General features: G+C 39.0%; 2 protein-coding genes across 2 annotated transcripts; one reads left to right on the top strand and one right to left on the bottom strand.

Annotated features, from left to right (window-relative positions):
• Positions 1–8,451: 8,451 nt before the first annotated feature.
• Positions 8,452–11,340, top strand: LOC101159811 (prostaglandin E2 receptor EP4 subtype-like). Its single transcript, XM_004067968.5, has 2 exons — positions 8,452–9,569; positions 10,124–11,340. Exons 1-2 carry the CDS (start codon positions 8,487–8,489, stop codon positions 10,484–10,486), a joined length of 1,446 nt encoding a protein of 481 aa, XP_004068016.2. The 5' UTR covers positions 8,452–8,486; the 3' UTR covers positions 10,487–11,340.
• A 362-nt stretch (positions 11,341–11,702) lies between these two features.
• slc35e1 (solute carrier family 35 member E1) lies at positions 11,703–25,516 on the bottom strand. Its single transcript, XM_023954229.2, has 6 exons — positions 25,010–25,516; positions 23,614–23,684; positions 16,308–16,445; positions 15,591–15,716; positions 15,267–15,512; positions 11,703–15,134 (listed from the first exon to the last, which is right to left on the bottom strand). Exons 1-6 carry the CDS (start codon positions 25,335–25,337, stop codon positions 14,916–14,918), a joined length of 1,128 nt encoding a protein of 375 aa, XP_023809997.1. The 5' UTR covers positions 25,338–25,516; the 3' UTR covers positions 11,703–14,915.
• Between the last annotated feature and the right edge of the window lie 773 nt (positions 25,517–26,289).

The following is a 26,289-nucleotide window of genomic DNA, read 5'->3' as shown; positions in this document are numbered from 1 at the left end:
TCTTTTCTTCAAGAGAAATCACTGGTCAGAATACTGTTGAATTTATGTTAGTCATGCGTTTCACTTTTATTTACATTTAACAATGTGGTTTCACACAGAAGCTTCCACATGCAAAAACCTTTTTCTCAGGGAATGTGGTAAATCTGCTACAAAGCCCCTAAAACACAAACTCTTTTATCTAAGATGAAGATGAGCCTTTACCAAATCTCTTCTAAATTAGAGGAATTTGTCCTAAGTCAAAATAATATACAAACCCAAGACAATTAGGTCAGAGCTTCAGAATTGGCTGAACAGTAGAGAAATCAATGTCAAAGCATGTGTAATGTTACATTTAATTAATTTTCTCAGTCAAGATGTGAAGCATAAGTCAGGAAAAGTTCTGGAAGGGTAACAAGTTTCTTCTTTTCTTTTTTTTCTAAAAAGAAAAACAGTAATCACACTGCACTCCCATTTCCCAAAAATGATGAGGAGGAGTAAGAAGACACCCCCAAGACACACATGGAGACCCTGCATTTTTTTGAAGAATTTTTACAGCTTAAACACAACTTTAACCCCTAGTTCAACTCACATTTTATCCACAAAAATTATTCAACTGCTTTAAAACCAGTTTTTGGACTTAAAAAATAAGTAGTGGTGCCAATGACATACAAAAAGCCTAGAAATGCTAAAATATTTATTTAACTATGCACGAAATCTCCAAAAAACCTTTAAAAAAATCCAGTTATACATTTCAAATATAAATGTTATTAATCTCAGACCTTCAGAACTAGCTGTGCACTTTTCAGGGTTATGGGGTTGCTGGAGCCAATCCAGCTACTATTTGGTGAAGGCAGGGTAAACCCTGAACAGGTTGCCAGTCTGTTGCAGGGCCACACACATAAACATGCACACCTAGGGGTAGACACCAATTTACCTTTAAAGTATGGTGTGTTTTGGGTTTTTTTGGACTGTGAGAGGAAGCTGGAGTGCCTGGGGAAAATCAACACATCTGTGAGGAGAACATGCAAACTTCACACAGAAAGGTCCCAGTCAGGATTTGAACCATGGCCTTTTTGTTGCGTAGCAACAGCTTGCATTGTGGATTGCCTTAAAAGTTAGATAGGAATATCAAAGTTTCAGCTTTGTAAAAATTGGTTTCATTTTATGAAACAGCACATTTTTACAGACGCTTTGTTCAATTTCAATGACATTTAGAAACAATAAATTGTATATCATCAATGCCTTAGTCACATGCCCCTGTGGAGGGTTATAGAGAGGAGAAGTTCTTAAGGGGAGCACGGGTATGTCTTGCAGTTCCCTTGTGGCTCATATGGCCACTTTAACCCTTGTGCTATCCTAGGCACTTTAACATTGGGAGTTGGGTCATCTAGACCCACTAGACAGTGCGATGAACCTTTTTACTTCAATGATTTGTGAACCTCACTGGTGTCCAAGGATTACATGAAATCTTTCCACCTTTATCCACCTTTGTCATGGTAGGAAGAACACGTGAATGTAAGGGTGGGGTCATCTAAGATAGCACAAGGGTTAAGACACATCAAGAAAAATGGAACGTACCATTGTCATGCATGTGGTGAGTTTTACGCACTTATGAAGCATGGGTGATGCTATAGTGCCCTCACGCCGCACTCTAGTCATTAGCAAGGTGGGTGTACTGGCTCTGTACAGACCGTATGCAAATGCTGCATGCATCGGACGTGCAGGCAATACACAAGTTCTTGTAGGATGTCCACAAAAACAACACTCTGAATGCCTAATTTCTTTATTTCCAAATGCCAGGCTGTGCACGCAAAGGGTTGTAAGGTGCACGCACTTTTCACCCACAGTCCTTTGGGGTTTTATTTTCTTAGCTGTTATGAAACTAAATTTACATAATTATCTCTAACTTTATGTTTTATGCTTAGTCCACACCAAAATTCATTTCACACCAAAATGAAGTTTAGACAGGTTAATTCCAATTGCACTTTTCTGAAAATCAGACTTTCAAAGTTAGCTGACCATTTTGCTAGTCTTGTCCGGGATCATTCGTCTGAATTTGTTTAATGCAAATTATTGACAGTCTAAATTTTGAGCAACAGGAAATAGAGGGGGGAAATGTCTATTTGCAGAGAGAATGTAACAGCAAGATCGGATCATTTTCATGAACATAATATCTGGAAAAAGCAGAGTCTGCCTAATACTTGAAATAACACTTCCAACTGGTACTTTTACCAGTAAACTCATAAAGACAAGGAGAAAGTCAGGTATGCCGACACTCCAAAAAACCCGTTCAAAGTTTACTGGAAGCTGAATACAGTCTCCCTTGAATTCCCAAACCCTCATATAACCCTTAAATCCACAGGACCCTGAACAGGATTCACAAGCAAGTCCTCAAAAAGAGCCAAGAAACATATCAGCAGTTTATTGATGCCTTGATCTGAGTTTCTCATCCATCACTCAAGAAGTCAAGTAACTCCCACATCCATCTCTATCAAATCTGCTGCAGCTGCGCTTCTCATGATCACACTTAAACTGACGACTTATGTGTTCCTCTAAGGGTGGTTGAAACCATATGACCCTTGAACAGATGAACCATCAAGATCATAAAACACAATTTTTACCAAAATTAAGCTGTGCAAATGACCTTTTTTCTCTCATTTTCAGTTTCTTTCTGAATCATTACTTTCTCTTTCTACATTTTTGTCATAAATAACAATTAAGGACTTGTTTTCTTGGTAAATTTTTTTGTTTTTCATTTGACTCTTGGTGTTTTTTTGTACTTTGCAACATTCTGATTTGCGTTTAGTTTTATTTTTTGATTTTCTTTTAGCCTGTTGTCAGTTGTGTTTTCTTAGTCAGTATAGATTGGTCCAGACTCATCAGGAGCATTAATCATGACTTTCTTGTGAATTTCTCAGGATGCAGTTTTGTTTTTGTATCTGAAAATCCAGAGATACAAGTAAGAGAATAAATCCTAAGACACATTTTCCAAAATATTTTATTCAATAACTTGTTTGAAGATTTGGAATGGATCTGTTGTTGAAAAAACATTTCTCTTGCACATTTACATCCTCTTAGCTGCACCCTCTAATAGATTTAGGACCAACAGAGGTTAGAATCGTCCTGAAGCTGTACACTAAATCTGGCTCCCAGATGGGTTCTTGATTCTTTGAGAAGCCTTGTTTTGCTGATCCTGGTTTTCTTGAAACTTTGTCATCAGTACTTTCTGGAAATTCTTGAAACACTTGCTATTTTTGTCATCTAGCCTAGAAATCTTTCAGTCTCACAAGATGCAATTCTTTCCTGGAGAAAGTAGAGCATGAAGAGTAACCCTTGTGCTATCCTGGGCACTTTAACATTGGGAGTTGGGTCATCTAGACCCACTAGACAGTGAGCTGAACATTTTTTCTTCAATGATTTGTGATCTTCACTGGTGTCCATCGATTACATGAAATCTTTCCACCTTTATCCACCTTTGTCATGGTAGGGAGAACACGTCAGTGTAAGGGTGGGGTCATCTAAGATAGCACAAGGGTTAAAGTGCCTCTAAAACAAAAGCTATTCTCATTAAACTTCTTGATATGGTCCAATAAACTGTGAAATTAAAAGCAAGTTGGAAGAAAGAGTAACATGTTCCTCTGGCTCATTAAGACGCGGTGAAATTTTAACTTTCTCATCATTTTCTTTAAAAGGTTATCTTAAGATACACTTAACTAAACAACTTCAACTAGATAGTAAAAGATCTGATCTTTAAAATTGATGTTTGTATGAATTTCATCAACAACTGGAGCCAGATTCGATCATTTTGTCTAATATCTGCCCATGAAGGACGCCACTGTAACAAGAAACCCATGATCTATGGGGCCTCTATTTTAAAAGGCATAAGCTGTGACTTGCGAGTCCATTCTCATTATAAATACTGCATCTTATCTTTTTTTATGATGAAAAAAGAAAAAGATACACTAATAGCCATTGTTTTCAGATAGATATGGATTTAAGTAGTAAGATAATTAAATTCATATCCTAAATTTTGTGCATCTTCTATGTAATTGCATCTGAAAGAATTTATTTGGGATAAACATCCAAACCAGGTTCCCGTTTGGTCCTCCAGAAGTGAACAGTACCACTTCCTTATAGAGTTAACTACTGATTGGTCAATACATGAGCCAAAAGGGGCCAACTCCTCCATCCATCCATCTATCCATCCATTTTCTTAACCTTCTACGTCCCTTTTCGGGTCACGGGGAAAAAGTTGATTTAACAATAAGAAGGTCTAAAAATGAAAAGCCTTCACATTTAATCAAGCTAAAATGAGTCTGAAAAATTACTAAAGGAGGAGCTTCTCAGCAAATAGGGACAACTTATTGAAGAGAGCTGCACTTAATTCTTCTCCAGAATTAAGTGCAAACATTTTTGTTTTTCATTTCTATAAGCCTTTTAAAATCTGTAGTTTATTTGAAAAACCAGACTTTGCAATAATTATTTCTTTACACTGAATATTATTCTCTATGTAAAAAAAGACGGGGTTCATTATTTACATTCTGGCACAAACCTAAGCAGGGATATAATTAGCTTTCTGCAACTATAAACTTTAGTTGCAGAAAGTTTAAATGACTAGCATATCAAGAAAAGTCTAAATCACATTCACTAATTCACATTAATGAACTAACCTGTCTGAAAACAACATGTAGATGTAAAAGCTTCAGTTTTTTTTTTTTTAGTTTTTTATGATTGGGTTTTTACGGTAAGGGTTGTTTTACTATTGATTTTTTGGAGGAATGCTAATTTGTAAAGTTCAGTAGAGATTTGTTTTTTTTGACACAACCAGCCATTGGTGGGAAATCCCACGTTTTGGAGCATGTTGTCATGTGTTGGAACGTGGTTTAAAACGTCATCACATGGAGTCATTTACAAGCCTTTCTGCACCACTTAAAACCTTCAGGAACAAAACCAACTATTGGGAACAGAGATGAGCAATTTTCAGTCCAAATATTGTAGAGTTAATTACAAGCAAAAAAAAGATGAAGAAACCTCTGAGTTGTTGAAATAACACAGTTTATGTACAACAGCTGCAGCTACGTCACTGACTTGAGGCAGCTGAGCTCACAGCTACTGTGTTTGGTTTAGGTACGGTAGTCAGACTATAAAGATAGTCATCTATAAACTCTGAGCCTTCATTGTTTTCAATATTGTGGAGAACATAAAGTGGCCTCATAAGAGTCTAAAGATACTCGGACGGGCAGATAATGTCTTTGTGAAGACCTTTTAAGGAACGTTACATGTTCTTCTGGACTGATTACTCACAGAGCAGATCACATTTATGGCTCCAGCTTTACCTGTTTGCAGTTAAAAGCAATATAAACGAGGCTGTACGGGCCAGAACATCCCATGATTCACCGAGAACTGAAAGAAGTTCCAGTCATGGCTGAGTTTCCAGGCCCTGGCATAGCTTTGTTATTTACAGTCTGCCAGCTGCTGGTGGAGTTGAACGCAGCTCTGAGAGAGTCTGGTGTTTTGTCTTTTAAGGTTAGCTGCAGACAGAAACCGCTCTCTGCTGCTCTTCCCTATAAACAGAAGTCGCCTTGTAATGAATGTGTGATGGCTGTGAGGCTGCAGAGGACTGAGCGCACTGACGTCCCGTATGTTCCAGCTGTCCATCAGCTTGCTGTTGTTTCTCTCAGACATTTACAGTCTTCTCTGTTTGGGGCACCTGAGAACTTTGTCATGGAGAAGAAATGAAGCACAACAAAGAACTGGAACAAATGCTGGATGAAGTTGATTCTCTTTAAGTAACATTGATATTGTTGCTGAGAATAGAAGCAAAATGTTTTGTCTTCTTTTCTTTCTTACTGGTATTTACTGCAGTAAGCTTCGCGTGTCTGCACTTAAAGACCCACTCTGATGATCATGGTGTTTTGGGTCATTTTAACAACAACTCAGAGGTGAATTTCGAATGAGCTCTTGTCGCTCTGCAAAAACTATGTCCTAGAAAACGAGAAAGGGTTTTTTGATTTGGCCTAAAAACAGGATGATCATAATTGAGGTCATCAAACTAGGTCCTAAATACCTGAGAGATGCTCTATCTGATCAGATAGTCTCCCTGCATGGAGTAAATATAAGCTCCAATTCCACAGTTAGAAACTTAGGGGTTTTATTTATCATTTAAGGGTCATATATCACAGGCTTGTAAAACTGCATTTTTTCAACTGCGGAATATAGCTAAGATCAGAAATATTTTATCTAAAAAATATCAACTTACTATTAAAATGTTTGAATTAAGACTGGGGTTCTGTCCACTATTCTCATTTACTTCTCTTCTCATCTATTCTTGATCCTTTATTTATCATTCAGTTCTCTTTCCCACTCCCCTCTGGGGGAGCGGGAGTGATTCCAGATTCCAGTTGGCTCGTCCATGCTCCCGTCCTTGGCCGTTGACCTCGCCTCTGGGTCGTCTGGCACCCCAAGCTGTCCCTCAGTTCCATCTGGATGAAGCCCATCTGATTTTCTGTTTTGTGCACTTAGTGAAGCTCGTTAAGACAACTGTGTTGTAATATTGGGCCATATAAATAAAACTGAATTGAATTGAATTGAATTTGTTTGAATTGAAAGACCACTGGAAACGCTTTACAATAGATCAAAAGATGATTGGAGTAAACTCTTCAACAAATTTCCTAAAAAAAAATAAAGAAAAGGTGCAGACAAGCACACAGCAGTCAACAAAAACAAACAAACATTTGAGACTATCAGTTTTTTTATTTTTGTTTAGTTTTTTTTTTTTAGGGGGGGGGGGGGGGGGGGGGGGGCTTGTACATAAATATGTTCATCTGCTTAATCAAATTGAATAATATTTTTTGCATAAAATAACAGTCATTTGTTGACCAACTTTAAAGGAATGTGGAACGGTTCCTGAGTGGGCATTAGTTTGCTTCTCATCTCCGTTACTTTTCTATCCATGACGTGTCAGAGTACTGTCAGCCCTACTCTGATCTTATGGCCACATTGTTTCTTTTTATTCCAATTTTTAAAAACGTTCATGTAAATTGTGCTGTTTTTTTAAATATTACTTGTGCTATTTTTTTCTCTTCAAATTTTTAACCCTTGAATTTATTCCCTGCTATTAAATGAAACACTCACTTGTATTTTGGTTTACAAATGCTACATTAAGTTTGGAGCAGAAGTGGCTTGATGCAGGTTTTTCACAGCATTGTGTTCAGACATATCAATGGTTCAGGTCATCTGAAAAAAATTAAAGTCACGGAAGAAAGCAAAAAACGAGGCAATAAAATTTCAATAACAGAAATGTTTTATAAATATCAAAAAAGTGCAGCTTGTAGATCCTTTTTGCCAGAATTCTAGGGTTAGGATTTGTTTACCCTTATGTTTACCCATTAACATTATTTAGGCATATTATTGTGGGTTTTTTTTCTGTCTCTCTTATTACCCAAAAACCTTCTGTTAAGCTCTGAACTGCAAACATGCTTTTGCAAGTCTTTTGATTTTTCAGTTTTTTATGACTAAGCCTTTTTCATTGAGCCTTTCTTTTACATTTTAGTCAACTATATTTTTTTCTTGAGTCAAAGTTCATCCCTTCTTACGCTGAATATTGAAGTAAGACGAAGTTCTTCTTTTGACCCATTTTTCATGTGTTCCTAAAGCAGTTTTTGTCACAATCTTCAGATTCGCATCAAAACATGTTAGCAGTAAAAAGTTATTTCAAAACTGAGCAAAAGAGCAATGCTTTATCAGTATTCTGCTTTTTTTCTTTTTTAAGGCTCCAGTTTTTCTCAAGAAACAGCAGCCCTTTTTTGTAACCCTTGTGCTATCCTAGGCACTTTAACATTGGCAGTTGGGTCATCTAGACCCACTAGTGCGCTGAACCTTTTTTCTTCAATGATTTGTGATCTTCACTGGTGTCCATGGATTACATGAAATCTTTCCACCTTTATCCACCTTTGTCACGGTAGGAATAACACATCAATGTAAGGGTGGGGTCGTCTAAGATAGCACAAGGGTTAAAGAAAGGTTTGAACATCTAAAGGAATAATAGAGCTTTAAGTTTTTTTTCATAGGGAAGATTCCCCCAAATACTGCTTCAAATGTTATCTACAAATAATCTAAGAAAAAAAATTGCATAATTTCCAAAAAGATTTGTGAATTTCACTAAACATGATTTTGAAAAGAACGTTTCCTTCTTTACTCTCTTAAAACAATTGTGTTAATTTTTCAACCCATTCTTGGGCTATTCGTGTTGGGATATATATTTGGGTTACTTTTTGGAGCAATACTATTTTTTAGGGTTGTTGTAATTTTGTTTTAACCATTTTTTTTTCCTGAGTTAAAATAACCCAGAAAAAAGTTAGTCACTTTCCAACCTTGGAATTACTTTTTAACTATGGGGTTTTTAGTGTGTACATTTGATGGGGTATCCTCTTCCTCTGACTCATTCAGCCTCCTGCTAACCTCGTGGGTCTTCAACAAATTCCGGCATGTCTGCTGTGAAATGAAATATGAAATCTCTCCTGGGACAGTCCACTGCATCCGTCAGACGTGTCAGTGCAGGGTGGTTCGTTATTCCAGCCCACCCACCTACCTCTTGGGTCACACTGCTGCGTCTATCGGCGTCAGTGGCCAAACTCTGGATTACTGGAACGCAGAGGGGACGAGACTACAAGAGGGAATTCTCTCGTTGGCTTGTTGTCTTCTGTGGTGAGTGCTTGAGAAGGAAATGCGCTCCCGCTTGCGCAACAGACTGGGAAACACATTTGAAACAGACGCCAGCCTGCGCCGAGGATTTACTAGCGATGGAAACCCTGAACTTTACGCACGGATCTGCTCCTGGTAATTCAACCTCTGCCCGGACAAACATCGCTTTACCGGTTCTCATGTTTGTTGGAGGCGCAGTGGGCAATTTGACTGCAATAGTGGTTCTCTCGGTGTCACGACAGGAGAAGAAATCCTCGGCTTTCTACACGATGGTGTGCGGGTTGGCGGTGACGGACCTGCTGGGGACCTGCTTGGCAAGCCCACTAACTATAGCCAACTATCTGGATCGGCGCGTGCTGAAGGACAAGCGTGTCTGCGACTTCCACTCGTTTTTGTTGCTGTTTTTTAGTTTGACCGGACTGAGCATCATCTGCGCCATGGCAGCGGAACGGTACCTGGCCATCTGCTGCCCGTACACCTACCAACGCTGGGGAGTGAACCGCTGCTTTGCGCAGAAGTTTCTTTTCTTGATTTACATCTCCCACATATTCTTCTGTTGCCTGCCGATGATGGGCATGGCAAAGAGCGCGCTGCAGCTGTCCGAAACCTGGTGCTTCATCGACTGGAGAGCGCAGGAGCGCGTGGCGGTGGCGTACTCCGCGCTGTACGGCGTCGTGAGCCTGCTGCTGATCCTGAGCACCATCGCGCTGAACCTGGCGGTGTGCGGGACGCTGCTGCTCATGCGCAGGAGGACGGTGCAGCGGCCGGTCACCAGAGCCAGCGCCCGGCAGAGGTGGAAGGCGCTGTCCTCGGCTGCTGAGACGCAGATGATCGCGGTGCTGGTCATGACCTCCGTGGTGGTTTTGACCTGCTCAGCCCCGCTGGTGGTAAGTCAGCAGAACTGTTCCTGTTTTCTGCTTAAAAGCTAAATCAACGTAAATGATAAAGAATTATAATATTGAAAATGAGCTTTGATAAAGAGGATTAGAAAAAGAAAAAAAAACATATTTTTTTATTCCGTTGATTAGGCTATGACGAAATTAAATGAAAAACTGGTACATTTTTGTCAAATATTGCTAATATTTTTTATTTAATGTTCATATTTATGCTTTTATATTTAGATTTAACACATAACTTTACATTTTCATTTAATAATTTACATTCATATTTTTGATTAACATTCATTTTTAGAATCTAACTGCCTTGACAGAGTGTAATTAACCTAATAATGTTCGAATATGAAAAAGTGGGCTAAATCTGATCAAACTGAAGTCAAACTTTTAAACTGAACATCTCATGATGAGAAACTATGGTTATCAAGATTATAAATGTGATATATTATAAATTGACCTTTAACAATGTAGAATTTGGTTCCATAATCAATGTTTTTGTCAGTTTGAGTTCAAAAAGCTAAACTGCTTATATTTTTGCTCCCCTTAAGGTGCGAGTCTTTGCGAACCGCTTCAAAATCGACCACAGAGCAGATCTAGCAGCCATTAGAGCTGCCTCAGTCAATCCCATCCTGGACCCCTGGATCTACATCCTCTTCAGGAGGTCCCTGCTACGACGCCTACTCAGTCTAACCAGGAGGCGCAGCACGGATCGACGCACTTCCCCTCCTTTACCGCAAAGGAAACTGCTATGTCCTGATATGGTGACCGACAGGCACGTCTTCACCCAGTTAATGTGCAATGCAAACATCATCACTCAGCTGCCTGCCACTGTCAAATTCACCCCCTGTAACTCAGAGAATCTCCACCAGACTTTAAGCTCTGCAGACTCGGCACTTGCATTCGATACATGAATTTTTGCTGCAAGCTTTGGGGCCAAAAGGCTCTAAAAATCTGACGGACAGACGGAGATATTTGCTTGTCTGGGCTCACATTTGCATGAGATCCTCAGAACAACTGAGCAAAAGGAATATTTATTGAAATCTGGAGTGTTAGCTCACACCACTTCCACTGAGGTCAAAAACTGTTTGACACAGACGAGGTCTCTGAAGTGCAATAATAAGAAATGACCAAAACCTTGCCTTTCACCTTTTACTGTAAATGTAACACTTTCTTTTCCATCTGAACAGGTTTCTCGTAGTTTCCTTCAATGGAAGCTTAAAGTATTGTCCAACGTCTCCCACATCTGTCCAGAAGAAGGATTTAAAAAGTTTAAAAACTGTTGATCCATTCAGAATGAATGTCAAAGATTCAGTAAAACAATTATTTTGAGAAAGATGAGGGATTTCTCGTGCTGCACAAGACTGAAATGGAAAAAGAAACCACTAAACATTCTCATTTTGTACTAAAAGCTAAGTTTCATTGATTTCAAGTGTTTTGACTTTGTGGAGCCACTTGTTAATGTAAACGGCCTGATGTTCTTTAACAGACTCTTAAATTCTTGCTGTTTTTGCACATCTGACATGTTTATATTTTTTTACATATCACTCTGCATATTATTACGGATATTTTTTATATTTGCACATTTCCTTTGTACATATTGACCTGTTTTCTATTATACTTTGTTAGATTTCTTTTTGCACTGGAATGGTGGCTACTCCAATTTTATTGTCCAAGTGGACAGTGGCAATAAGGGCATCTATTTATCTATCTAGTTAAAGCCAACACGACATTTGCATGGAAGCTCCAAATAAAACATTTGAGCAGATTCTTTTCTCACCAACATAAAATATGCATGTCCTTCACTTTTTGGCCACTAGGGGGCAAAGCAGAAATTAAATAAAACTACTTATTTTTTTCCAATTGACCGTGATAGGCTTACATGCTGTAAGACAAAGTATTCAGATAGGGGACAAGTCTTCTTATGAAGCATTTTTTAAAGAAAAAACAAAAACAAACTAATAATAGATAATAAATGGGTAGTCATTTCATGGATCTTATTGATTTATGGTTGGGGATTTTATTGCTTTTGAATTTAACATGAACATTGTTCAACAATATAAGACTTTTGTTTCTTAAAGAATGAGATGTAATCATACCAGAACCGGAAGCAGAAATGATCAAGACAAGTTTTGCTTTTCAGAATACATTTATATCCCCTCCCACCCAAACATTTTGAAAATATTTACAAAACTCAAGCCAACACAGCTCTGTGCATCTTCACCTTTGTACAACATTTTTGTACAATGACACCATAAATAAAAATCTATAAACATAGTTTAAGTTAAAAACTCTGTTTCAAGATCCATTTATGACACACAAAAATATCTGTACACATTTTACAAGATTTCTCCCATTTACACACATGCCATCATTTACATCCTGTGTAGAAAAAAAGGCTTTACTACAAACAAGAATCTACGTTTGCTACGTTCACACGTGGCCACATTTTCAGCCAGTTATCCTTTCCACTGATGGAAGTCAATGTAAAGCTAAACATTTCCTGAATCCCAGCTTTAATTGAAATACCCCCCCCCCCCCCTCCTCCTCTCCCCTCAAAGAAGGCCTCTGTCCCATTGGGGCACCGGCATGAAAAGTAGTACAGCTCTCTTGGCAACATGAAGAAGGACACAAAGAAATAGAAGAGCAGCTAAAAAGTACAAATGAGACAGAATAAAAAAAAAAAATCATGTCTTTCCCAGAATTTTAAAATCCCTCTAAAATAACTCAGATTCTCATCATTTCTACATTTTTCCAAAATCTCACATTAGAATTTAATTCCTGGAGGTTGTAAAAATGTCCATTTGGTTTACTACAGCAATCACACTTAGCATTTCATTTAGTGTTTGTTCCTTTTTGAAACCCTGACAGTTTACAACAAGACAATCAAAATCTTTCGCAAAACTGGGGGAGCACATTCGTGCTGACATGTATAGCAGTATTTTGATTTTAGATCCCTTTGTTTTTAAAAATCATAGTCCAATTGCTGTAAAATGAGTTTTCTTTCCTATAACAGAGTATTAGGGCCCCCATAAAAGGAAAAAAAAATGAAAATATGGGAGTAAAGTTGTACATTCATTAGGAAATTTTACAAGAATAAAGTTGTAAATGATTTGGAAAAAATCTGCCTTTCACAAAAAAAGGAAACTTATTTAAAAAGTTGTAATTTTACAAGAAAAAGGTGGGTTGTAAAGTTGTACATTTACAAAAAAGTGAAGCAGATTTAGCAAAATTCTTGAGCAGTGTGATGCCCATCCCATTTCAGCAGCATGAATGTCATCTTCAATGGAGCATTTTAAAAGTCAAATGTTACATTTCATGATAGAAACTTTTCCCTGTAAAATAGTTTTTAAATGTACAACTTTATTCTTGTAATTCATTGAATCTTTTTCATAAATGCACATCTCACTCTTATTATTTTATGACTTTTTTTTCTAAAAATTCACGACTTTCTTTTTTTTGTCGTTTTAAGGTGGCCCTTATACTATGTCATACTTTTCTAAATGAATGTGGGCAAATACTTTTATAACTGATAATCAGTAAATGATATGTTTGCCTCTCATGGCAATAAAACTATTAGGGGAAATGATTGATCAACCTTTAATCATGAAATTAATTAAAATCAATACATCTGTTGGTCAAAGATCAACTTTTGATAAACTCGTATTAATATGTTGTATTTCATTAGGAGGAAAAAAAACTGTCCAATTAATCAGAAAATATATTCTTACCATCAGGTACCTGAGCCTTTTCTATAAGCAGCAACAACATATGAGGACTTTAAATAGTGACATCAATGTAACTCTTTATAGTTTATTTGAACATTTATTATTATTTATTTTCATTTAGTTACTTTAGCTCATAAAGTATTTTAAAGAACTCCAAAACTGATGGCAGTTTAACAACCCCGCCTTATGGGATGTAAGAAGCAAAAGCTGAGACTTCATGTTTTAGGCATCCATGTTTCAGAATAAGGATGGTGACAGAAAAAGAGGTTTGCATCTTAAAAAGTCCACAAAACCCCAAGATGTGTAGAAATAAAGCAAATAGGAATTATTTTTTCTAATTTAATGCATGACTGACCTTCAGTCACACCTGTCCACTGACACAAAAGTTGTTCAAAACTCCTTCAAGTACAGTCGCTTTACAAATGTCTAATGTAAGTCTTTTAAAGATGTGCAAAATTGACTAAGGCCTTTTAAAAAAAAATGTATAAAAAAAAATTTCCAAATAAAAAATATTTTTTAACCAACAGAAAATGTTTTACATAATTTAAAATAATATGTCTACCACTACAAAGAAAACATTTCCATTGATGGCCTTAGAGACAAACAAAGTACAGCACAGAAGTATTTAGTTACTGCACATCATTTATGAGTCGACTTTGTTCAGTTTGTACCTCTTCACATCATAAAGACACAACCCTAATGTGCAAAAGCATTCATCGACATCAGCTTTTAGCAGATGTGGAGAAAAGTCTTCAAACTCTTTAGCATTTTAAGAGCAGTCGTCTAAGTCTTCAGTCGTTCAGATAGCAAAGCAGCCGAACGTTAATGAACAGGTCATGATATTGATCAATGCAATTATGCATTATTGCCCGAGGGAAGAGACAAAAAAAAAAATTAAAAAGACTGACGGCACTGTAACCTTGCAAACCTCTGCAGGAAAATCATACCTACAGAAAGGAGGGTTTTTTTTATTTTCCACATCATCTGATATAGTTTTGATCTTAAAACATGCATTGACTTAAATCAATGGTAGGAACATCCACCCAACTTGTTATTTTCTCCACCGGCTCCATCTTGCTTGGGGGTCTGCAGCCATGCAACAAAAACGACCCCCTTAATGCTTTACATGAAGTCCAACAAGTCTCCACCTCTACACAGTATTTACTGTTTCTTGGACAGCCTGATAAAGGAAACTAACAGTCAATAATATTTTTACTGAATTTGTATCAAAGGTCACATGTCAAACTCGCTTTTTGGTACAACTTGACAAACGGTAAACTAACTACAGAACAAACAAGCAAAAATGAACTCAGGCTGGATATAAAACAAAACAAAAATAGATTTCTACTAATCAATTAACCGTAATAGATTTTGTTACAGCACAACGTGGCTGATTTATGTTATTTTTCTATCAAGCTATGTTAAAAAGTAGGTACCAAAGTAATAAATAATGTTCCTAACTGTAAAAAGAACGAGGGAGTTTTTAACTCTCTAACCTTTCTCCACAAATGCCACTTCCTTTTCTTCTTGAGGTGATTCCATTGCTGGGAGGGGGGGGGGGGGGTCTCCACACAGTAATGTCTATGACAGCTACCCACAGCAAGGGCAAACTCCACTACACCACATACTGGGGTTTGCCGCCGTAGTTTGACGTGTAGGTCTGCCGGCTGTACTGGAAGTGGTCGGTCAGCACGTTGTTCCAGTTGTGCTGCTCCTCTAAACCGTGAGAGAAAGGCACTGACCCGTTGGCTTGGAGCTTCTCCAGCACTGAGTTGTCAAAGTCCTGCTTGGTGGTCGGCAAGAGTTTCTTCTGCTTGTTAGCATCATACTTGGCCTTTAAGGAGAGCAGAAAATGACGTTTTTTTCAGACGAGCTGAGACAATCATGTGGTCACTCACTCATTGATAAAAAATTAAATTGCTATTTTAATGTCAATCTTAACTTTTTGTGAAAATCTTCGACTCACCTTGTTGTAGAGGAAGACTCCACCGATGGCCGTCATCATACCCAAGACATTTGAGAAGCTGACTGGGTTGCGCAGCATCAGCAAAGATATGCTGATAACCATGATCCTCTTGGTGGCGTTAGCAACAGCATAGCTGAGTGGACTGATGAGGTTAAGAACACTGAAGGCGATCACATTCTGGGCAAAGTTACAAAAGCCACTGATGAGCAGAAGGACCAAAGTGCCCGTCCATCCAGAGATGTCCGACTAAAAGGAAAGTAGACAACATCAGACCTGGAGGATAATGCCTTAAGAAGCCACAGAAAAATATAGATCGCTACTCACCAGGTCTCCATTTACAAGAAACACAGAAAGGTCCACCAGAACCCAAGTGGGCAGCATGAAGATTACAGCATTAAAGCCCAAAATATTCAGCAGCCTTAAGTGGTGGATCTTTGTGTCTCGCAACACCTTAAAACCAACAAATGAAAACAACACAAAGAAAAAGTATTCGTTTATTCTTTCCTAATCTTAGGGATTGTCTTGAAATAATTAGACTGCTGTAAAACAGTTGAAACGTTTGACATCTTTATTCTATCTGGTGACTTGTTCAGGACAGCTCCATTACTGCTGCTGAATACGGCGAATAAAACAACATCCGGCTTAGCTGAGCGCTCAGCTGGATAGGTGAGGTTAATATTGGGTCGACTTCTTTGTCATCTTCAGAGATACTTAGCGGCTCATGCCAAAAAATAATAAACAAATTAAAAATAAGTTGAATTTTTGTTAGTAAATGATACATTCTGAACTGTTGACTGTAGCATGACACTAATTTTGATATAGCTCATTAGAGAAATCGTAATCAATTATGGTTTTTAGTAGAAGCACTCTTCCTGTTGCAAGACTTTTTTTTTAAAGTAAAAAGTATGTAAAACATCCACATTTTCAAACAGACATCAAAAACACCCCAAAAAACCCAATCAGAGCGGTTTAATATTTGAACATAATTATGCTTTAATAACAGGATCATGAGCTCGTGCAGCAAACATGATGATAACTGACCTTTTTGGAGAAAATGTTTTGCAGAGAGAAGCAGAGTGTTGCAGCCAGAGCACTGATTAATCCTGAAACATCAAAGGAGAGCTCAGTCACAGTGGCCAGCAGCACTCCACCAATGATGGGAATTAAAGAAATGTACACCTGCAGGGACACAGACACAAAACTAAATGAACATTCATGTAGACAGGTTTTTAATATACACTCTGGAATGCCAAAGTTGTGTAAAAATGCACAAACACTTAGCCGTGACTCAAAAAACAAGGATTTGAGTATCTTTAGGCGTCCGATTTAAAACTTCATTGAAATGTTTGTTATCTTATAGCAGCACTAATGAGCTCTTCGTATGCTTTAAAACTTGACAAACTTTCTTGTATTTTTTTCAACACAATATTTAAGCTATATTTGTACACAGAATATGGAATCATAATTATCATACATCTACAAATCTAATTACTTTGCTCCTCCCCCTGCAAAAGAGTGCAGACGCTTTTTTCCCTGCTCCTGCTGCTTCCTGCTTTATTTGCTTTTTAATCATTTAATTAATCATTTTTAATCATTTTACTTCTTCCACACATCCTGGAATATCAGACTGGTCATCCTTTTTTGTGACTTCTACCTATACAAATCAATATTTTTGACAAGCCAGCGACATGTCCGGAAGAGGAAGAAAAACAAACTCCCACTGTGAACGCTGTCGGATCTACCAACAAGAAATAAAAGAGCTACAAACACGGATATTTACTTTGGAAACTGAAAATGGACTTCACAAGACCCTTCCAGTAACATCGGGTGGTAAGAAGCCCGCTCTTACCACAAACGAGAAGAATAACAGTGACATAGACCTGAGTGATGTTGTGTCCTTTCCAAAACTTTGTGCGGAGGAACTCTGTGTTAAGCCAAAGCGTAAAGATGACAGAACATCCGAAATAAAGCTCACAAACAGATTTTTACCCCTAACACAATGTGATATTGAAGAACACAGTGAAATTGGACCACAGAGAAGGAGTCATAATGTTGGAAACAAAGCACAGGCAGAAAGAAAATCTGTGCCAAACGTCAAGGTCAGAGATACGCTGCTGCTTGGAGATGGCGCTATCAGTGGAGTCAGCCACAGAAGAATGCAAACTTTATGTTGCCCAAGTTCTACTGTTCCAGTGATTACAGGACTCTTATCTAAAGTCTTGTACCAAGGAGTTAAACGAATAATCATCCATGTAGGTGCTGTCGATATCAGAAAAGAACAGTCCGAACGTTTGAAAAAAGACTTCATCAAGTTATTTGAAGAGATTGACAAAGTAGAGGTTGAAGCATTCATCAGCGGACCTCTTCCTAACATCGATGGGGTGTCACTCAAGTTCAGCCGTCTGTTTCAGCTGAACAATTGGCTCTCCAGAGAGTGTGCTTCCAGAGGATTGCATTACATTGAGAACTTCAATACATTCTGGAAGCGAAAGGACCTTTTCATGGGAAGAGGCCCACACCTGAACAGAGGTGGAGCAAGAGAGTTAGTGAAGAACCTCCTCCACGCTCTGGGGCATAGAGGCCAAGGCCCTGAAAAGGCAGTAAGGAAGGACCGAGCCAGTGTCCCAGGAACCACAGCACAACGGCAACAACAACTACCTCCACCAACACCGGTCAATGACTTGGATCCGGCAGCACCAGCACCACAACCACCTCCACCTAAGGACTCAGCTCCACCAGCATTACAGCAACCACCTCCATCTAAGGACTCACCTGCACCAGCACCACAACAACTACCGCCAGCTAAGGACCCAGCTGCAGAACCACAACAACAACCACCAGATTTGGCCCCAGAAATTCCACCATCTGACCAGCTGTGGGCGCCCCCTGCTACGTCTACTCCGAGTGAAGACTCACTTTCCTTTTCGTCCCCCCCACTTTCACCCATGGCCCTACCTAGCCATTTTGATAGCCTCATCAAGTCAGGAATTAAGATGGCTCCCCTAACACCTGTGAGCCTCACACCACACAGGAGCTCTCCTACCCCTCCAGCGCCCCCTCCTCATCCTTCACCCAAAGTCCCTCCAACACGGCCTTCATCCAAACCCCCTCCAACACGCCCCCTCCGTCGTTCACCCAAATCCCGTCCAGCTCCCACTCCTCCCGGTCCATCACCCAAACTACCCTCAACTCAACCTCTCCTGCGCGCCTCTAGACGTGCTATTCCCCGGAGCTAGGATGAAACGGGCCCCCAGTGTCCTAGGAAAGGTTATGTCAAACTGGGGCCCTGTGATGAACAGCTTCCTTCTGGTGATATACCTGTAGTTGCACCACGTAGAATGCAAAAAAGGGCAGTTAGACTGTCCAATCAAAGAAATCTAGTTCACATCCCTTGCAAGAAGGTTTTGACCAGTCCCAAGGAAACTAATCTCAAACTTGCTGCACTCAATGTCAGATCTTTATGCAACAAATCATTTTTAATCAATAATCTTATCTCTTCTTTTAATCTTGATTTTATGTTTTTAACTGAAACATGGCTTGACAAAAACACAGGAAACATAGTTCTAGTCGAATCAACTCCCCCCAACTACAAACATGAATCGGAAATACGAGAAAATAAAAAGGGTGGAGGCGTTTCTGCACTGTTTAGAGATAATATTGCAACCCGCAGACTATCATTTGGTGTGTTTTCATCATTTGAGTATGTGTCCTTTAAGATTGAGTTAAAACAAACTCCTCCCTTACTCTGCATAGTTATGTACAAACCTCCTCAGCACAGCCAAAGTTTTATTGATGATTTCACTGAAATGCTCTCAGTTGTGTGCACAGACTTTGATGGTCTAGTCATTACAGGTGATTTTAATGTTCATGTTGATAATGTCAATGACAGAAATGCAAAAGAGCTCAATGCTGTCCTTGAAACCTTTGGTCTAATTCAGCATGTGAGTTGCCCCACCCACAGCAGAGGGCACACTCTGGACCTGCTCATCACAAGGGGGGTTACTATTTACAATGTCAGTGTGGTTGATGTCGCCCTCTCTGATCATTTCTGTGTATTCTTTGACCTGTCTGTTGCTCCCAAACCACCGCCTGGCCCTGCAGTTGTCCAAAGGAGACAAATAAATGAGAGCACTAGGGCACAGTTTGTAGAAATGATAAACCCTGAAAACGTCTCTGGTGCCAATGTTGATGAAATGCTGAATTCTGTTACTTCTAGCATCTTGAATGTTCTGGATGCCATTGCCCCTATGAAAGTTCAATTGAGAAAACATAGACAGAAAGCTCCCTGGAGGAATGATGATCTAGTCAGGGCACAGAAACAACAGTGCCGCAGAGCCGAGCGAAAGTGGCGCAAGTCAAAACTCCAGGTTCATTATGGAATATATAAGGCGGAGTTGTACGCTTATAACCAGATCTTATGCAGAACAAGGGAAAGGTACTTCTCTGAAATAATTGGAAGTTGCAGCAGCAACTCTCGTATCCTGTTCACAACAGTTAACAGATTAACTAACCCCCCAACCCAGCTACCAATAGAATTGGTTTGTACACCTAAATGTAATGAGTTTGCTGTATTTTTCAATGACAAGGTTCAGGGCATTAAAAAAGCCATCAACTCCACAACACATATAACTATCGAACGGCCACCTACTCACTCTAAGCTGACTCACTTTATACCTGTCACTGACCAAACTGTCCAAGAGACCATCACCCGTCTGAGCTCGTCTACATGCTGCCTTGATGTGTTACCCACTAGATTTCTAAAGTCTGTCTTGAACAGTGTGTTGCCATCAATTACTCAAATAGTTAACATGTCTCTTCAATCTGGAATATTTCCAGAGGCCTTAAAAACTGCAGTCATTAAACCCCTCCTGAAAAAGAGCGGTCTTGATCCCACTGTACTGAATAATTACAGACCTATCTCTAATCTGCCATTTTTAGGAAAAGTCCTTGAAAAAGTTGTCTACCAACAGCTCACTGACTTTCTCTTATTAAACAATTCGTTTGATGTTTTCCAGTCAGGTTTTAGACCCCATCATAGCACAGAAACTGCTCTTATCAAGGTAACCAATGACATCCGCCTGAACACTGATGATGGAAAAGTCTCTGTCTTAATCCTGCTAGACCTGAGCGCTGCCTTTGATACTGTTGATCATGGGATCCTTTTGCACAGACTCCAAGACTGGGTTGGCATCTCTGGATCTGCCCTAAGTTGGCTCAAGTCTTATCTGGAAGACAGGAAATATTTTGTTGAAATTGGGAGTTGTGTCTCAGACTACATGGGCTTGAATTGTGGTGTGCCCCAGGGATCGATCCTGGGACCCCTTCTGTTCAACCTCTACATGCTGCCACTAGGGCAGTTAATACGCAGTAATAACATATCTTATCACAACTATGCAGATGATACTCAGATCTATGTGTCACTGACAACAGGTGAATATGGGCCAGTGGATTCTCTCAACCACTGCCTCCAACAGATCAGCGCGTGGATGCAGAACAACTTTCTCCAGCTAAACTCAGACAAGACCGAAGTTATTGTTTTTGGCCCACAGAAACAAAGAGAAATTGTCAGCAGCTACCTTCATTCTCTGTCTCTCAAACCCTCAAATCAAGTCAGAAATCTAGGGGTAATCATGGACTCTGACCTGAACTTTAACAGCCATATCAAGTCAGTTACATCAGCGGCATTTTACCACCTGAAAAACATTGCCAAAATCAAAAACATAATCTCAAAGCGAGACCTGGAGATACTTATCCATGCATTTGTCTCCAGTAGGTTAGACTACTGTAACGGCCTGCTCACCGGCCTGTCCAAACGAGCTGTAAAACAGCTTCAGTACATCCAGAATGCTGCTGCTCGAGTCCTGACCAAAACCAGGAAGTATGATCACATTAGTCCTGTGCTCAGGTCTTTGCACTGGCTCCCTGTACCTCAAAGAATAGACTTCAAAGCAGCTCTGCTTGTGTACAAGTCTCTCCATGGCCACGCACCAAAGTACATCTCTGACATGTTAGTGCCATATGAACCATCTCGTACTCTGAGGACCTCAGGGACCGGCCTCCTGTTGATTCCCAGAGTCAGAACTAAACAAGGGGAATCAGCGTTTCAATATTCTGCAGCTAAAATCTGGAACAGCCTCCCTGAAGGCGTAAGACAGGCCTCTTCTGTGTTCATGTTCAAATCTAGACTTAAAACATTTCTGTTTAGCCGTGTATATGACTGAAAGGTCCTATCTGCACCTTTCTTTCCTTCCTTTCTTTTTAAATCTTTTTTTTTCTTCCTTTTCTTTTAAAGTAAATTTTATGTTGATTATTTCTATGATGTATTGTGATTTTAATGCACTTTTCTGTTTTGTGAAGGACCTTGAATTACTTTGTGTACGAATTGTGCTATACAAATAAACTTGCCTTGCCTTGCCTTGCCTACTTTTGTTAAGTATCTGATTGCAAGAAATGACTTGTTTTGAATATGTTTGTTAAGTTTCTTGTTTGGCTTAATTGTTAAGTGTGTAAATATTAACTTTTCACAGCATTGATACTATTTAAATAAATTTTTAACCTTTAGCGACCCTGCTATAAGTACAAATGATACCCTCCTCATGTTTCTTTTCACTACTAAATGAAGGCTTAAAATTATTTATTAACTGGACAAGACAGAAGTTCATACCTGTAGTAATTTTAACCCAATGTATTACAAAACACATAACTGAATCTATAGAATATCTCCATCTTGAATTGCAACACCAAACCAAACTTCTTTATTGAAAAACAGCAGATTGTTTTCTCTATTTAAAGCAGTAAATCTTTATATTTGTAGAGACCCCAGTCCAATATACCAGTGATCCAGTTATTGATACAAAGGAAATAAAGAAAAGAAGTCCATAACTTGGCCAAAGTGATTAGACAGAGCTGAAGCAATTCTGCTTGATCTGCCAATCAAACTTCTCAGGTGCTGACGTTGAAGGTTTCATTGGAAACATGCAACTCCTCCAACGGGATCTCTGCATCCACAGAGACCCACCTTCAGTGTAAACCCTCTCTCTGCCTGTGGACCCACACTGTCTGAACACTGGGCTGCAAAGTAAACATGACAAGCTGATGTCAGACCCACAACTTGTTTGTTCACATTTACACTGAGGTCTCAAGGATTAGATCAGCAAAATTATTAAAGCTCCGAATGTTCAATCTTTGATGCAAAAGACCCGATAACGTGTAAAATATGGAAAAACGTGAAGCTACAGCCAAGTTTTGCCTTACAATAAAGTTGAAAATGTGACATTTAAAATTGTCCACCTCTGGATAAAGGACCTGCAGTCACTCACAGACCTTTGCACTGAGCCTTTTGACAGCTGAGCTACTAAAATACAATCAGAAATTTTGTAATAATTACAGCCCTTAATTTTGTCTTTTCTTAGACTGGCAGTATGTATGCACTTTGTTCCATGTCTGATACTCACAAATTTTCCACAATTCTTAAACAACTACATTATTTTTGCTATTTGGCTTTCACATAAAAAAATTCCATTTAGCTAGCTCAGGAACTCAAACAATCTAAAGTCTCGGAAATTAAACTATTTTTTTCCAGACAGACAAAAGACTAAGCCTCATCAACACTGTTTCCCTCTTATGCTTTCAAAAAGGTGACACAAAGGGATTACTTATGGGGGGATCTTCTTCACTCTCCTTATTTTTTAAGAGAAAAATTGCCAGATCTTATCGCAAGCGCTTCCTAAAAAAAGCACTGTAAACTTCTATACTGCTCTAACAAAGAGACGACCTTATAAGTGGAGCAAGTGACGATAAAATGACTGCAATCTGAGATGCAGCATAGTTTTTTGTGCAATGTCCATAACCCCCCCCCCCCCCCCCCCCCAATAAAAAAATAAAATACAGAAACTAAAGACCAAATGTAATCTTGCAAGAGCACTAGTTCTCACCTACAGAGATGCAAGAAAAAAATATTTATTTTAATTTTCCAAAATGTTCTAAACCAGTTATCCCAGTCAAACCTTTATGAAGTCGAGTCTGATTACTCAGAAGGAGGTGTGGTTGGCACAGAAAGTAGAATGCAGAAGGCGAAGAAAGACGGAATGACGCACCAGACAGCAAGCAAATATCTATGTTAACTCATTTCATTGGGTTAGCTATCTAGCTGATATACTTATTCCTGAAATTAGTAGATAAGGAGGGCTTTATGAAAACTACACAGGAGTTTTGCACTTGGACTTCTAGTGTAGTAAAATAGAATGGCCCCAAAAAAACTATTGTTCCAGAATGTAATACTTTATTTCTTGTCGAATGACTTGGTCTAAAAGCCTTGTGCTGCGTCTCCCACGTCATAGAGACTCACCTTCGTAGTTTGCTTCTCTCTCATGATAATTCTTGATAGCAGCACAACCCATATTGGCATTGTGGCTTTGACTGTGAAAGAGACAAAAAAAAAGTTTTAAAATAGCTAAATGAGAAGAGAATATGCAGTAGAACAGTGAAGTCTGAACAATTAAAAGCTCTTGTCACAACCAACCCCACGCCTATGTCAAACAATACACGTGTCACTTCTTGCATGCTTCACTGAAATACTGTAACACACCACTGCATCGCACATACTTTACAATGAATCCGGCACATTACTTCCAGTTTATGGTGTTAGGAGGCATGTAAATGCACATTTTATTTTACTTAAGTAGAAGACGTCTCAATTTTTCTTCAGTTCAGCACTTTGATCTAAACCGGTTTTCAGACAGTTCAGACAACTTCCAAACATACCTCCCTGGAACTAAATACAAATAGTAAATAGATAGTAATACACAGTAACAACACATTTAGTGGATATGACATTAAGTTAAACTTTACCAAGCTCAGATAACTCTATTCAGTTATAATTAGTAAACTATAGAAGACTGAAATACATAACTTCACCAATACTAAACTATTTCTACTAAATCTGTAGTAGCAAACCTAAAAAACATGCATGAGTAAGTTTCATTTAGCATTTTAAAAATGTTGTCTTTAACTGATTCCCAAATAAATGAATGATTTGAAAAGCATAAGTAAAAAGAAAAAGCTATCAAAGTTATATTTCCATTAAACACAAGAACATGTTTGAAGCGTCAGGTTTAATATGAAGTTATTATGAACTTAGGAAAATGTACTTGATTATTTTTTGAACGGCTGAATTCACTTTTCAAATTTTTTAAAAGGTAGCTTAGTACTGATTATGCTAATTAAATACATATTGTAATACAGATAGCACAATTAAACGATAATGTTTTACTGTAGAAAGGTCTACTTTAAGTTACTTGAGATAATTAAAAAAATAAGTTTTTCTCAGAATATTTGAGTGTTTTCTTTAATTGAATAGCTATGCTTATTTATCCTGACCGAACTCTACTTTTCACTATAATAACCACCTGCACTTGTCTTGATTACATTGATGTTAGAAAAGCACAATGCTATATTTCTTGATTTAGCTAGCTTGCCAACAGCTGGCTGTCCGAACATAGTTAAAGCAGATTAGTTCACGTAGCTTCAGTAAAATAACTAATGAAATGATAAAACGTTTACGGTCTTTTAACGAGTTGCAGCCAGGACGTTCCGGCTCGGAGGCCATTTAAATGTCCGACTCGTCAATAGTCCGGTGTTAGCCACCAAGCTAACACTAGCAAACGGTAGCGACACATCATCAACTGGCTGACAGGTTTCAGGTGGCTAGACTCTGTTTCTGAAAAGAAAAACACTGAACTTACCGGTGTGCGCATACGAAACGGGCACTTTCCATATGCTGAAGTGAGCCGACACAGATGCGAAGTATTTTCCGAAAGCCAAAGGCAGGATGTACCATCGATAATACCTGTTCGGCAGTTCTATCTTAGGGACTCCCCATGCCCGCAAGAACGGCGGCAAAAACACGACGATAGACAATATATGAAACAGAGACACAGTGACCGGGTATGGAAACCCATTTAGGATGATTTTGTTCACCACGTTGCCTCCCGAGCTCACCGTGTACCAAAACACGCACAACACAAAAATCCGGAACCCTTCATTGACCGGGGTCCGGTCCTCTGTAGCCATCTTCCAACACGGAATCACGGACTACTGTGAGAGTGACTGCTGGAGGGAGGGGACGGAGCTGCTGCGTCACAGATGCGGCCAACCACTTCCGGTTCTTCAGAAGAAGCCACCCGTATAAAGTTGTGACACGGAGACAGCCAATCAAATTGCAGCTCGCGAAGGATAGTCGCCGTTTCTGTTTTGACAACTTCGGAATCGCATTTAAACCCTTAGGATTTCTTTAAAATAACAGCATTTTTACTCAACAACTGTGGATTTGATCCTCAACTGTCAATTTGATATAGATCCAGAATGAAATAATTTAAATTACCCAAACTAAATGGGATCTTGTTACATTTACTCAGTTTATTCCCATGACCGATTAGCCGATATGGATCTCTTGCAGGCCCCTTACAAGTACCCCATGTGGGGGGCCAATGTGAGCAAAACCTAACGGGGCCTCTAAAGTTTACCCAAAATTAGCCCATGTCCAGTCAATACCCACATAGCCCACCTTTTCCCCAGTTGGGGCTTAATTGGCATTGCTCGCTGGGGTGTTGAAAAAAAGTGGTTGGGACCAGTTATGGAAAATGAACTAAAGACCCGCTCCAATGAAAAAACATTTCTCATGATGGAGGACACTTATCTATGAGTATTTATTTATTCAAATCATTGTTATTAGGGGCAAATGCAAAAGTGCCATTGGAAAGAACCTCATGGGTGTGACGAAGAAGCTACTGCAGCAAGCCACAAGCTCCCCGCTCCAATCAATTCTAATGCCTCCACTAGCAGACAAATAGATCCATATACATCTATGTTTTCCTCATCTGAGCTGGCATCTAGCTCGAAACTCTATGGCTGGATAGCTCAGATATTGCTCCCCATTTTTATGGCACCGGTGATGTTAGGTTGGGGTTGTAAGGGGCTATAGGTGAGACTGTATACAAAAGGATGGTGGGAAATGCAGAAAGGA

The sequence above is a fragment of the Oryzias latipes genome, chromosome 4 (genome assembly GCF_053564925.1).
Source record: "Oryzias latipes strain Hd-rR chromosome 4, Olatipes_Hd-rR_3.1".
NCBI classification, from domain to species: domain Eukaryota; kingdom Metazoa; phylum Chordata; class Actinopteri; order Beloniformes; family Adrianichthyidae; genus Oryzias; species Oryzias latipes.
Note: the sequence above shows the minus strand (reverse complement) of the source record. Positions and strands in the feature narration are given on the sequence as shown.